This window comes from Heteronotia binoei, chromosome 11 (assembly GCF_032191835.1).
Source record: "Heteronotia binoei isolate CCM8104 ecotype False Entrance Well chromosome 11, APGP_CSIRO_Hbin_v1, whole genome shotgun sequence".
Lineage (NCBI taxonomy): Eukaryota > Metazoa > Chordata > Lepidosauria > Squamata > Gekkonidae > Heteronotia > Heteronotia binoei.
Window position 1 is genome coordinate 77292595 of NC_083233.1, and position 14996 is coordinate 77307590.

The 14996-nt window shown below is 48.0% G+C and overlaps 1 protein-coding gene across 1 annotated transcript in view; it reads left to right on the forward strand.

Moving 5' to 3' along the window:
- The first annotated feature begins 372 nt into the window (after positions 1 to 372).
- Positions 373 to 14996, forward strand: part of ABCB9 (ATP binding cassette subfamily B member 9) — a 53889-nt gene continuing 39265 nt past the window's right edge. The window contains exons 1-2 of the mRNA XM_060249851.1: positions 373 to 447; positions 13837 to 14562. Of these exons, the coding sequence (XP_060105834.1) occupies positions 13944 to 14562 (619 nt within the window). The 5' untranslated portion in view covers positions 373 to 447; positions 13837 to 13943. The remainder of the gene's footprint in view (positions 448 to 13836; positions 14563 to 14996) is intronic.

Consider the following 14996-nt stretch of genomic DNA (forward strand, 5'->3'; position numbering starts at 1 on the left):
TGGTGTCCCCTTCTTCTTTTGCCTTCCGTCTTTCCCAGCATCGGGGTCTTCTCCAGGGAGTGCTCCCTTCTCATTTTGGGGGGCCCAAGGATTTGAGCTTCAGCATCTGACCTTCCAGGGAACAGTCTGAGTTGAGTTCCCTTAGGACTGACTGATTCTTATTGCCTGCACTGCAATGTTATTTGCAATGCTGTTTACAATCTTAAAAAAAAAAAGAATCCGGGGAAGAGGCCTGTTTGCGCCACAGGAAGACTCCCTTTTTTGCAGCGGCTCCGATTTTGCAGCGAGAGAGAGAGAGATGGAGAGAGGGGCGTGGCCTGACGAGGCACGCCGGGAAACGCCCCGCCCCCTGCCGACCTTTTCCTTGTCGCGGGGAGGCTGCCCAGCTGGCCGGCCGGCTCCGCTCCGGGCTCCTGCGGCGGCGATGCTGCCTGCTCCGGCGGACAGGTGAGAGGAGAATCATAGAAGGGGGCGGGGAAGGGCCCTCTAGGGTCATCTAGTCCAGCCCCCTGCACAATGCAGGAAAAAGGAGGCGGCGAGGGGAGGGGGGGCTGCATTGCAAGGGTGTAATGTGGAGGGGGGGGGTCTGGCGGGCAGGGCTTCATTCGCCCCATTGCTCCTTCCACTCTTTTTTTTTTTGCTGCGCCAAAGGGATGATCCGGATCGGGGCGAGGGTCTTTTTTCCCCTCCCAATGCAAAGAGAAATGGCAATTTTTTTTCCCACGGCCTTGGCGCAGATGCGAGCGACTCTTGCAACCAGATCTCAGCCGCCGCCTCCTTTCGGGTCGGAGATGCAACTCCAAGCCTACTCGCGAGAAGCCGCAGTCGAGTCCCTGAACCCGTTCGCTCGCTCGCTTGGGTTGGACCAGGAGAGAGACCCGAGTTCGGATTCTGCGATGCTCGCTCAGGGCCGCTTGGGCCAAAGTCGCTGCTTCTCAGCGCTAAGCAGGGTCGGCCAGGCCAGCAGTGGGTGGGGAATAGGGTTGCCAATCCCCAGGTGGGGGCAGGGGATCCCCCGGTTTGGGGGCCTTCCCCCCCCCCGCTTCATCAGAAAGTGGGGTGGGGGGGAGGGAAATGGCTGCTGGGCACTGCATTATACCCTATGGAGATGGATTCCCAGAGGGCACAATGGAGAATTGATATGTGGGTGTCTGGGGCAGCTGTTTTTTGAGCTAGAGGAACCAATTTTGCAGCATAGCATGCGATGCCCCTCCTCAAAATTCCCTCCAAGTTTCAAAAGGATTGGATCAGGGGGGTCCAATTCTATGAGCCCCCAAAGAAGGCATCCCTACCCTTCATTATTTCCAATGGAGGGAAGGCATTTAAAAGGCATGTGGTTCCTTTAAATGTGATGGCCAAAACTCCCTTTGGAGTGCAATCGTGCTTGTCACACCCCTGCTCCTGGCTCCACCCCCAAAGTCTCCTGGCTCCACCTCCAAAGTCCCCAGATATTTCTTGAATTGGGCCTGGCAACCCTAGTGGGAAAATACCTGGAGACTTTGGGAGGGTGGATCCGGGAGACGGCACGGCTTGGTACAATGCCCTAGAGCAGCCATTGGCCATGCTGGCTGGGGCTGATGGGAGTTGTAGGCAAAAAAAAACATCTTGAGAGCTACTGTTGGCCATCCCTGCCCTAGAGTCCACCCTTCCAAGCAGCCATTTTCTCCAGATAGTTGATTGCTGTCAGCCGGAGATCAGTTAAGAACATAAGAGAAGCCATGTTGGATCAGGCCAATGGCCCATCCAGTCCAACACTCTGTGTCACACAGTGGCAAAAAATTTTATATATACACACACACTGTGGCTAATAGCCACTGATGGACCTCTGCTCCATATTTTTATCTAAACCCCTCTTGAAGGTGGCTATGCTTGTGGCCGCCGCCACCTCCTGTGGCAGTGAATTCCACATGCCAATCACCCTTTGGGTGAAGAAGTACTTCCTTTTATCCGTTGGAAAAGCCAGAAATCTCCAGGCCCCACCTGGAGGCTGGCAACCTCTGTGCTGAAGTAGCTTTCAGGATGTTTAAATTCCGAGTTAGCAAGTAGGAACCCTAGAGTTTGGGATGTCTGATCATGCACAAAGAGACTTTCCCTCCAAGGAGAGGAATGGTGGCTCAGTGGTAGAGTATCTGCTTGGTAAGCAGAAGGTCCCAGGCATCTCCAACTAAAAAGGGTCCAGGCAAGTAGGCATGAAAAACCTCAGCTTGAGACCCTGGAGAGCTGCTGCCGGTCTGAGTAGACAATACTGACTTTGATGGACCGAGGGGGTCTGATTCAGTATAAAGCAGCTTCATATGTTCCATCCCTATAGCCATCCCTGTGAGTCTGGGATCGTTTGCTTGCTTTACTTACGGCCTTCTTGCTGAAACGCAAGGCAGACGACAGGAGATAAAACAGTGTAATCAGACATCCTATAAAGAATGCAAAAGTAACAATTACAATGCCAAAAGGGAGAAGTATCGGACATGATAAATAATCCAGAACATAGGATTTAAAAAGTAGAAGACGATGCCATAAGAGCAGGATAGTATATCCAATAGCACTGGAAGAGAGTGCAATCTTGCCTTTTTCGTTAAAAAAAGGTGTCATCCTAAACCATTCCGTTACACTACAAGCTGTCATGAAAATGCTCTCTTGAGCAATTCTGGTGTACACAGTTTGCAAGATAGATGCTGGCTGTTCCACAAAGCGGGGGCGACTACGAGGACTGTACGTGTGCAGGCAACTGCTGATCTTGTCCCTTTGCAAGGCACCGCCTTTGCTTAGACGAGCAAAGCTCTAGGCAAAGCCATCCTGCAGGGCTTTGCAGGTGACAACCGATATCTTGAACTGAACCCAGTAACTGATGGGCAGAGGATCGGTGACTGCAAGAGTTTAATATGCAGGCTCTGGTGAGCTCCTGATTACAAATGAGCTACGGCATTCTGTACTAACCAGAGTTTCCATGCTGGCTTCAAGGGCAGACCCCGCTAGAACACATTGTAGTAATCTAGCCTCGAGAGAATTGTGGCATGGATCCTCATGGCCAGATGAGAAGTAGGGAGCCCTCTCCCAGGCTAAATGAAGATGGGAGAAAGCCTTTTTGCCTCTGAATTAACTGGTCTCTCCAATATTAGTACTGTGTCCAGAATCACCCCAAAGCTCTTAACAGAGCTAGCCATTAGGAAGAAAGGGTTTGTTTGAGTGCAGCATCTTTCTTGCAACTGCTGGAATGGCCTTGGGTCAGCCATAACTCTCATAGGAGTTGTCCTTGAAAGGGCAGCTGCCGTAAGAGCTCTCTCAGCCCCACCCACCTCACAGGGTGCCTGTTGTGGGGGAGGAAGGTAAAGGAGATTGTGACCACTCGGAGACTCTGAGATTTGGAGTGTAGAGTGGGGTATAAATCCAATATCATCTTCTTCTTCTCTCCCTTTTACTGTTAAACCCCAAGTTGTACAAAATGGAGAACTTCTCTTACATTTTGAATATATTCCAAAACCCCTCTGACAGTTTACAGTACTGGAAATGTCTGTGCTCACCAGTGGAAATCTTTTAGGTGGCCCCCAGTTAATATCTTTATTTCCCTCCTAAATGAAATAGTGCCATTCACAAATAAAGCAAAAATGTAGTTAACTGGTTATGATTATATTAGTAACATTCCTTTATCATCTGCATTGTGAAATGGAACTGAGGGATGAATTGTGCTTCCTTGTACGGTTTTGCTGAGGGAAATCCTGGGTTTTTCCCTACAGGAATTTTTCTTAAACTGAATGACTTAGCAGTTTCCTCTCATGCTCTGTTTTGGCTTGCTCTCAGCCGTGTTTTTAACAAGTCTAGTGGGTATAAAGCAATACTCCTTTTTAAGCTGTGGGATCTTGTGAGCAAAAATTCCACTTCATGAGCTACTGGCATTAAAGTTGTGAGCTACTGCATAAATTTGTTTGCTCCCGGGCCATTTTTCCCCAAGCTAAGACAAAAATGTGTGAGCCGGAGGTTAAAAAACTGTGAGCTAGCTCACACTAGGGAACACTTGTATGAAGGGACTCTGACAATGTGTTGGGTGGTCTCAGAAACCCCTTCCCCTGTACCTCAATGGGCTAGCGGTTTCCAGATAAGGGTTTTGCATCTTTAAACAAATGCTCCTTTTTCTCAGCATTGAGGGATGAGAAAAGCTTTGCTGTGACCTGTCTGAGGTGGGTAGCCATGTTGGACTGAAGCAGCAGAACAACTGTTGTTTGGACTCCAGCGGCACCTTTATGACCAACAAAAGTTTTTAGGGTTTGTAGAATCTTTCGGGCTCAAGTGCCGTGTTCTACTGGAGCCCAAAAGATTCTACAAACCCTAATGATGTTGCCAGCCGTGAAAACCTGAAATATTTGACAGCAAAAGTTTGTTCAAAGTCTGAGCTTTTGTGTGCAGGCCGGCTGAAGAAGACAGAAATGGAAGCTAACGTTTCATATACACAGGCAGAAGCCTCTACATAGGTGAGCAGCAACTTAATGAATATGTTTTGATAAATGCAGAGACTGCTTGAAATTCTTTGATTGGGATGTAACTATTTAAAATCATTTCCAATAATAAAATCCATTAATCTAGCCAAGAGTTTCAGTGGTCTAGCTCCGTGAACACTGGCAGAATTCCCGTTTAACTCACCTCTTGCATAGCTAAGAAAAATAATATTTCAATAAAAATATTTCAATAAAAGCTGTTTGAGGTAACAGATCCTGAATAAATCTTTGTTGGTCTTAAAGGCACAACTTGAATTACAGGAATAAAAGGAATAACAAGCTAATTTTATAGGTCATAATATGTTTGGATTTAATTACGGGGGGGAAACAGGAGAGCCATAAATATGTCAAAGTAGGAGACTAATGTGTAACAGTATCCTTCTTAATTGTGAAGAGTAATTGAGACTCTGCTGTTACAACGTCCCATTCGTCTCCTCTCAAGCGTGGAGTTAGCTGACAGCATCTTTTCATTCGAGGTGGGGTGCTGTGTTATGTAAAAAAAAAAAACTTTCCGATATTTGTTGCATTACATTATATTCAGTATTCCAAAAAATAAATACACTAAAATACAAAGGATGTTTAGCCTTTTTTGGTGAGAATACACCAAGAATTCTGTTTGGTTTTTGTTCCCCATCTTCCTCCAGAGAGCTTGGGATAGCCGCCCTCCCCTATTTTCCCCTCACACAGAGAGAATGGTGGGCCTTAGTCATAGAGCAGGGGTGGCCAAACTGGCTCGATAGACACATGTGGCTCTTTCACACATATTGTGTGGCTCTTGAGGCCCCCACCACCCCATCAACTGGCCCGGAGAAGGCATTTGTCTCTTTAAATCACTTCTGGAGAGCCAGTTTGGTGTAGTGGTTAAGTGTGTGGACTCTTATCTGGGAGAACCGGGTTTGATTCCCCACTCCTTCACTTGCAGCTGCTGGAATGGCCTTGGGTCAGCCATAGCTCTGGCAGAGGTTGTCCTTGAAAGGGCAGCTGCTGTGAGAGCCCTCTTCAGCCCCACCTACTTCACAGGGTGTCTGTTGTGGGGGAGGAAGTTAAAAGAGATTGTGAGCTGCTCTGAGACTCTTCGGAGTGGAGGGCGGGATATAAATCCAATATCTTCATCTACCTCACAGGGTGACTGTTGTGGGGGAGGAAGGGAAAGGAGATTGTAAGCCGCTCTGAGACTCTTCGGAGTGGAGGGCGGGATATAAATCCAATATCTTCATCTACCTCACAGGGTGTCTGTTGTGGGGGAGGAAGGGAAAGGAGATTGTGAGCCGCTCTGAGACTCTTCGGAGTGGAGGGCGGGATATAAATCCAATATCTTCTTCTTCTTCTTCAAGCCAAGCCAGCCGGTGGCTTGGAGAACACATTTAAAGTTTAATATTATGTTCTTATAAGGAAGTACTTCTTCACCCAAAGGGTGATTAACATGTGGAATTCACTGCCACAGGAGGTGGCGGCGGCTACAAGCATACCCAGCTTTAAGAGGGGATTGGATAAAAGTATGGAGCAGAGGTCCATCAGTGGCTATTAGCCACAGTATGTATGTATGTATATATATGTGTGTGTGTGTGTGTATGTGTGTGTGTGTTTATACACACACACACGTATATTGGCCACTGTGTGACACAGAGTGTTGGACTGGATGGGCCATTGGCCTGACCCAACATGGCTTCTCTTATGTTCTTAAATTAAAATTGCTTTCTTTCCACCTCTCTCCTCCCCAGAATCAATCAATCATCTTTCTATCATCTATTTATTATCCATCCATCCTCAATCATCTGATGTTCATGTTTTGCGGCTCTCAAACATCTGACATTTATTCTGTGTGGCTCTTGCATTTAGCAAGCTCATCCACACCTGTCATAGAGTAAAGGGTTGCAGGAGGGTGGCGCGGCCGGGCTGTAGGCCCAGAATCTTCTGGAAGGCACACACACTGCCTCTCTGACCAAGTTAACTTAACATCCATTGCAAAATGGCAGCGTAAATCTGCAAGGGCCTTTTCCCTTCTCTGAAACCAAAGGCGGTTACTTAATGTTAGAAACTGATTTATGCGGGAAAAGTTCCCTTTGAAGACTGCTGCCCTGGTTCTCTGGTGGGGACAGTGTTGTAAGATTTGTCTGCTTGGTATGGGTGATGAGAGCCATTGACCAGCAGGGGGTGCTGTCACCTGTGCAGACAGACCCTTTTTTCCGAAATGCTGTATCTGGAGAAGTGAGCAGTGACTCACAACAGCTCATCCCCTGCTACAAATGTTGTCAGTCTTTAAGGTGTTCCTGGACTCCTGTTCTTTGTTGCTACTGACTAACATCTTGATCTCTGCTGGAAGTTTGACCCCCTGTGGAAGCAGAAGAGATTCTGTCACAGCATTCAGAGACAGAAATCCCAAATAGTAGAAGAAGAGCTTAAGAAAACTGGAGAGTCGGTGAACAACAAGATCTTTGAAGTATGGGTGTGGTAAAAAGTTGGATTTCCTGCTTCTGCCATTCCCCCAGTCTTTCTGGTCCATATTAGTTACTACAAACTGAGGGGTTGCGAGGGCAGTAGTTTGGAAATCTTCCCTCTGCCTCAAATAATTCTTCCCCTTCTGGTATCAGTGGTCAGGGGCTTTTCTCCTCTGTTTTGTGTAGTGGTTAAGTGCGCAGACTCTTATCTGGGAGAACCGGATTTGATTCCCCACTCCTCCACTGGCAGCTGCTGGAATGGCCTTGGGTCAGCCAGAGCTCTCATAGGAGTTGTCCTTGAAAGCGCAGCTTCTGTCAGAGCTCTCTCACCCCTACCTATCTCACAGGGTATCTGTTGTGGAGGGGGTGGTAAATTGTGACCACTCTGAGATTCAGAGTATAGGGCAGGATATAAATCGAATATCTTCTTCTCTACTCCCCACCTTAGCTAACTTTCAACTGAACTCAATAGTCTGAGTCTTCCAGAGCATCTGTGTGTTGTTTTCTTTTTGCTTAATTTGCAGAGTTGTGTTTTATTTGCATATGTAGGGAGCTCCTTAATAAATGGAGGCTCCTGTCTTGTCAGCAGATTGCCAGTTTTTGTCATGTGCAGGGCTGGCCATCTTTGATGTGATGACGACCCCATGAAGACAGATCCAGGTGGGTCACTGTGTTGGTTTGAAGCAGTAGAGCAAAGTTGGAGTCCAGGGGCACCTTGAAGACCAACAAGGTTTTATTCCGGGTATAAGCTTTTGTGTGCATGCAACGCTAGAAGTTGTTGGTCTTAAAGGTACCCCGGGCTCAACCATTGTTGTCAAACTCCAGAGAGTTGTACTTATTGCAATGGTACTTCACTCCAGATGAATTGCTGGGGACAGACAGTACTGGTAAAGAGTCACAGGACTAACTGGAAGGACCTGGAACAGGTGTATAGTTCCCCCCTTCCCCAGAGCTGGCAGCAACATCCATCTGGTATGTCACTCTCACAATCATGAGAGTTCACAATGGCGCTTTCACACAAACACACACACAATGTGGAACTTGATTTTACTGTGTGAAATGGCAAAATCCACTCAAACCATCACTAAAGTACACTGAAAGCGTGTTGTTCAGAGTATGAAAGCGGTAGAATTCAACCCCTTTCCCTTGTGCCCTTAATTTCTAGAGCAGAGAGTCGATGTGGGCAGAGCTTTTTTTTGTAGCAGGAACTGCTATGCATATTAGGCCACACACCCCTGATGTAGCCAATCCTCCAGGAGCTTACAGGGCTCATATTACATAAGACAGAACCCAGTGATTAACATCAAGCCATTCTGTATAACTGAGACGGTAGCACCACTATACTGCTTTTAGATTAATTATTTTAATGTTAACTTATATTGTATTTATTTATATTACTTGTATTGATGTATACTGTTTTATTGTTATATCATGATATTTTATATCATGTCTTGTAAGCCGCCCTGAGCCTGCCTTGGCGGGGAGGGCGGGGTATAAATAAAATTTATTATTACTATTATTATTACATCAGGGGTGTGTGTTGGGTTGCCAAGTCCAATTCAAGAAATATCTGGAGACTTTGAAGGCAGAGCCAGGAGACTTTGGGGGTGGAGCCAGGAGACATTGGGGCGGAGCCAGGAGCAAGGGTGTGACAAGCATAATTGAACTCCAAGGGAGTTCTGGGCATCACATTTAAAGGGACAGCACACCTTTTAAATGCCTTCCTTCCATAGGAAATAATGACATAGGGGCACTTTCTTTTGGGGCTCATAGAATTGGACCCCCTGGTCCAATAATTTTGAAACTTGGGGGATATTTCAGGGAGAGGCACTAGATGCTATACTGAAACATTGGTGCCTCTACCTCAAAAAACAGTCCCCCCCCCAGAGCCCCCGATACCTGCGAATCAATTCCCCATTATTCCCCTATGGAGAACGATTCCCATAGGGAATAACTGCCCAGTAGATATTTTGAGCAGACTTTGGAGGGTGGTGGAAGACAGGAGGGCCTGGCGTGACTTTGTCCATGGGGATGCAAAGAGTCGGACTCGACTGTGCGACTGAACAACAACAACAAAGACATTCCCCCCCGCCCCTGCCGCTTTCTGATGACCCTAAGGTGAGGCGGGGGGAGGGCCTCCAAACCTGGGGATTGACAACCCTCTCTCTTTCACACACACACACACACACTTACTGGTTGGTTCCTCCACAGCGACATCTGAAAAGAACAGGGGCTCTCTCCCTCTCTCTCTCTCTCCCTCTCTCTCTCCCTCTCCCCCTCTCCCTTTCTCTCTCGCGCACACACGCTCTGAAATGAAAGCAAAACAAACCAAGGGACTATATTGCTGACCCTTCCCACGAAGTACTTCCTGCTCAACTTTAAAGGCACACAGACACACACACATTTTGAAACGGACCTGTTTGCAGGTTTCTAAACCTGCCGGAGATCTAGAGGAGCATGGTGGCTGTGGGGGTGGGGCTTCCCTCACTGGCCAGCTGCCTGGGGGCGGGGGAAGCCTGTAAAACCGGGGGATCCCCTGCTGGAACCTGGGGATTGGGAAGCCTAGGTACGTGGCCTAATATGCAAAGTGGTTCCTGCTACAGAGAGAGAGAGAGAGGGGCGCCCTGGATGTGGGAATATCCCACTGCAAATGCAGATGTTGCCCCCATTCTCTCCTCAAATGGCTCCCAGTGGCTGGTGGTGGAAAGGTGACCCTGTATGCATAGGGTTTTCAAAGCGAGAGACAGACATGGCCTGCAACTCTGGACATCCTTGGCCAGCTGTCATCCAAGTACTACATGAGGCACACCCCGCTTAGCTTCACAAGGTCAGGTCGGTAACCCAGTGGTTCCTGGTTTTAAAATAACAGCTGCTCAAGAGAAGCCGGTATTCCATCTCCATGGCAACAGCCAAGGATGCCTTTTAAGGGGAAAAGGCCTTTTCTCAACGGGAATTTCCTTCCCCTATTTTAGGGTTTCATGTGGTGAATCAGCAGCCAGTGTGGATTTTAAAGATCTTGCATTAAGATGGTCTCTTTTGTCTCCTGACCCACCTGACAACGAAGAGGTGTTTCAGGTAACTTAGCCCCAACATGTATGGGGTTTTATGATTTTTTACGGTCAGGTAACTTAGACTCAGCTTTACTGTTGCCAATCCCCAGGTGGGGGCAGGGGATCCCCAGTTTGGAGGCCCTCTCCCCACTTCAGGGTCATCAGAAAGCAGGGGGGGGAGGGAAATATCTGCTGAGCACTCCATTATTCCCTGTGGAGACAGATTTCCATAGGGTATAATGGAGAATTGATCCGCAGGGCGGGTGTTTTTTGAAGGAGAGGCACCAAATTTTTAGCATGGCATCTGGTGCATTTCTTCAAAACTCCCTCCAAGTTTCAAAAAAATTGGGCCCAAAAGAAGGTGCCCCTACCCTTTATTATTTCCAGTGGAGGGAAGGCATTTAAAAGATGTGCAGTCCCTTAAATTTGATGGCCGGAACTCCCTTTGGAGTTCAATTCTGCTTGTCAGAACCTTGCTACTGGCTCCACCCCCAATATCTCCTGGCTCCGCCCCCAAAGTCCCCAAATATTTCTTGAATTGGACTTGGCAACCCTACCCGGCTTGTTTGGGGGTTTAATGGTTTTATTTCCTTTTTAAAGGAAGGTTATTGAACGAGAAGCCGTTTGGGCACAGAGCGTTTGCAACTAAAACAGGAATGTAGGTGGTAAGACCGGTGATGTTAATTGTGGATGGAAAATAGGTTTGTGTCCATTATAGAGTCATGCTGAGAGTTCTTGGGGTAAGCAGGAAAAGGTCCTAGGCCCAGTCTGGTGGAACAAAAGGTGCTGCCCGTCTCCTAGGGCTGCCAACCTCCAGGTGGCACCTGGAGATCTCACACTATTACAATAGCTCTCCAGCCAACAGATCAATTCCCTTGGAGAAAATGGCTGCTTTCAGGATAGACTGTCTGTCATTATACTCTGCTGAAACCCACCCTTCCCAGACTCCACCCTCAAAATATCTGGTTATTTCCCAACTGGCAACCCTACTCCCTCCCTTTCTTTCCTAGTTACCAACCTAGAGACCAAAAGGTGACAAAAATTGACTGAAGGCCTCTTTTGGGAAGTAGCCCTCGGCCTTGAACTCATAGTCGCTTTTCTAGAAACGCTGGTTGCCAGCTCAGAATTTCAACATTCCGGCTTGGCCTCTCTTTGGTACATGCAGGAACAACACAGTTCCTGCAAGCCGGAGGGTTATTTTATCGCATATATCACTTTCCCTTCTGTTGGTGGAGCCCAAGGTGACATACCTGTGTGGGGACACACCAGAAGGGTCTTATCCAAGCAAAGACCAAACTCAGACCTGCTTAGCTTCGGGCAAGGGACTTGCGTCATCTGCCCCCCAATCCATATCCCAGGGTGGGTAATACGTAGGGTGAAAGGGTCTTCAGAAGACGCTGGCGGTGATAACATTGCAAGCATCAGTGCTGAGTCAAGAAAGCCTTGCTGGAAAACCAGGCATTGTGCCCGAATGCTGAGCCGAGCTTTGCTTCTCTGTGCTGTTGACTGGCATTCCTAACCCTCATTTTTTGGAAAAAGTGTCCATGAACACATGAAGCTGCCTTGTCAGACCATTGGTCAGTATTATTTACTCAGGCTGGCAGCGGCTCTCCAGGGTCTCAGGTGGAGAAAGGTCTCTCACATCACCTACAGCCTGATCCTTTACCTGGAGATACCAAGGATTGAACCCGGCACCTTCTGCATGCTGTGTTACTGAACCACAGTCCCATCCCATGCGTGTGAAGGGGAAATACCTGCCAGCCCACCCTGGCTAAACAGTCTCATCCCAACTTCCATAGTGGGCAGGAATAGGGGCGGTGTGTGTGTGTGTGTGTGCAAATGGTCTTGGAAAAGGATCCTGGCCGCATCCGTCGAGACAGAACAGTGAAAGGAGCAAGCTTGTAGCGACAGCTTCCTGCCTGGTGCTTTTCTACTGAGCTCTCTGCCTTCCCCGGTTTTAGCACTTACCTCAAACTAATGGCCGACTAGAGACACAGAAAATCTCCTATCTAACATATTATTATTATTATTATAGTATCTAACAGGTTAGAACGGATAAAAGGAAGTCCTTCTTCACCCAAAGGGTGATTAACACATGGAATTCGCTGCCGGAGGTGGTGGTGGCTACAAGCATAGACAGCTTCAAGAGGGGAATTGATAAGCATATGGAACAGAGGTCCATAAGTGGCTATTAGCCACAGCTTATCGTTGTGTCTCTCTGTCTGGGGCAGTGATGCTCTGTGTTCTGGTGCTTGCGGGGGGTACAGTGGAAGGGCTTCTGGCCCCACTGGTGGACCTCTTGATGGCACTTGTGGGTTTCTTTTGGCCACTGTGTGACACAAAGTGTTGGTCTGGATGGGCCATTGGCCTGATCCTACGTGGCTTCTCTTATGTTCTTATGTGACACAGAGTGTTGGACTGGAAGGGCCACTGGCCTGGTCCAACATGGCTTCTCTTATGTGACACAGAGTGTTGGACTGGATGGGCCACTGGCCTGATCCAACATGGCTTCTCTGATGTTCTTATGTGACACAGAGTGTTGGACTGGATGGGCCACTGGCCTGATCCAACATGGCTTCTCTTACGTTCTTATGTGACACAGAGTGTTGGTCTGGATGGGCCACTGGCCTGATCCAACATGGCTTCTCTTATGTTCTTATGTGACACAGAGTGTTGGACTGGAAGGGCCACTGGCCTGATCCAACATGGCTTCTCTTATGTTCTTATGTGACACAGAGTGTTGGACTGGATGGGCCACTGGCCTTATCCAACATGGCTTCTCTTATGTTCTTATGTGACACAAAGTGTTGGTCTGGATGGGCCATTGGCCTGATCCTACGTGGCTTCTCTTATGTTCTTCTTATTAAACATGTTTCTGACAGAGGTGAGGAGAATATGATTCTGACTGCACTTCAAAATAGGGTCCTGAAACAACTTGACTAAATTTATAACAGCGATTACAGAAAGCAACACAAAATGCAATTCATTTTCTATAGCTGAAATCAACTGTTCTTGATAATTCAAGAACAGTGGATAATTCAATTTTCCAGGATTTTCCCAGCCCAGGGTTGACAATCTTTGTGTGTGTGTGTGTAATTTTACGTATGTCTTGCTGCATTTCTAAAATGTCTATCAGCCGAACACAGCTCCCAAGGTAGTTGATTGCACTATATTTAAACAAATCACGGATAACTGTCAGCATATTAAACCAATGTTTAGGAAGAGAATGTAGTTCAGCTAAAAAAGGTAAAGGTAGCCCCCTGTGCATGCACTGGTTGGTTTCGACTCTGGGGTGACGTTGCTTTCACAACGTTTCCACGGCAGACTTTTTACAGGGTGGTTTGCCATTGCCTTCCCCAGTCTTTTACGCTTTCCCCCCAGCAAGCTGGGGACTCATTTTACCGACCTCAGAAGGATGGAAGGCTGAGTCAACCTGGAGCCGGCTACCTGAACCAGCTTCTGCTGGGATCGAACTCAGGTCGTGAGCAGAGGGCTCCGACTGCAGTACTGCTGCTTTACCACTGCGCCACGGGGCTCAGCTAAGCCTCTGTAAAACAACAACGCCATCTAGGGACTAAAATTGTATATGTTGAGATGTTTTAATGATTTTTTATGATTTTACTGTAAACATTTACTCTTGTGTGTTTTAACTGTTGTTAGCTGCCCTGAGCCCGATAGGGTAGGGTGGGATATAAATATAACAAATAAATAAATTCAAATCCTCACAGCGCCATCAAACAAGGCCCTCTGGAACAGGAAGGTCTTCCTACCAGTCCAAAGGGTGTTCAAAGATGGAAGCACTCTGTATGCCAGATGCAAGGAGTTCCACAGTTCTTTTTCACATATTCTTTTTCCTTTCAGGAAAGACTGGACTGACATGTTGGACTAAAAGGCCCTCCTTCCTTCCCTCCCTCCCTGGCACCATCCTTCCCTGTTTCTTCTCTACCTCACCTCCGAAGAAGTTGAAAATGCGTGCCTGGAAAGCAGTGGCCGGCACGCTGGCTTTCATCGGCGTGGACGTGACGGTGACCACGTTGCTGTATGACCACAGCCGCAACGCCGGCAGCATCCTCCAGGACCTGAAGCACTTTAACATCTTTGACTCCATGCTGGACATCTGGGGGGCCTGCCTGTACCGGAGCTGCCTGCTCTTGGGCGCTGCCATCGGCGTGGCCAGAAACACCAACTACGGTCCCAAGCGACTGAAGGTGTCCCGGACTTTTATCACCCTGGTCTGCCTTGCGGTGGGGATCTATGCTCTGGCCAAGCTGCTGCTCTACTCGGAGGTGAGGAAGACCATCAAGAACCCATGGTTCTGGGGTTTGTTCGCTTGGACGTACCTGTCTCTCGTAGCCACGTTCTTCCTTTGGAAGCTGCTCTCTTCCGTGAAACCTTCCCGGGAGACCTTGGGAGTAAATTCAGAGTCTCGGACCGAAGCCGAGGAAGTGGGGGAACCCACGTCTCTCGGTGCGCAGCCGAAGAAAGAGGAGGCCTCGGCAGCCACGATTTGTAAACTTTTATCGTATACCAAGCCCGACGTTCACTTACTTGTGGTAGCCTTCTTTTTCCTGCTGGTTGCTGCTTTAGGTGAGTTACTCCGATCTGACAATTTAAGGCCATCAAATGCTGCTGTGGCCGGTCCTGGGAGCTGCACTTTGAGAACGAGCTAGACCAGGGGTCCCCAACCTTTTGAACCTGCAGACAGCTTTGGAGTTCTGATGCTCATGGTGGGCGCAGGCATAAAATGGCCGCAGCAGGAGGCGGAGCCAGCCACAAAATGGCTGCCACAGCTTACTTTCAGCCACACAGTGAAGGCCCATGTGCTGTGGAGGCAGCTGCTGCCAAAACCGCATATTTAAAAATCTGCAGAGCCAATCAAATCCCTAGGGGCCAATCATGGGATTGGATTGTAAAAGTCATGACATGGAGTGAAATGGATAAGTTAACAAGAACTTTAAGGGACTATGATTTAGAAGTATTTAAGGTGGAGTGGAAGAAGTTCAGAAGATACGTAGAAAAAG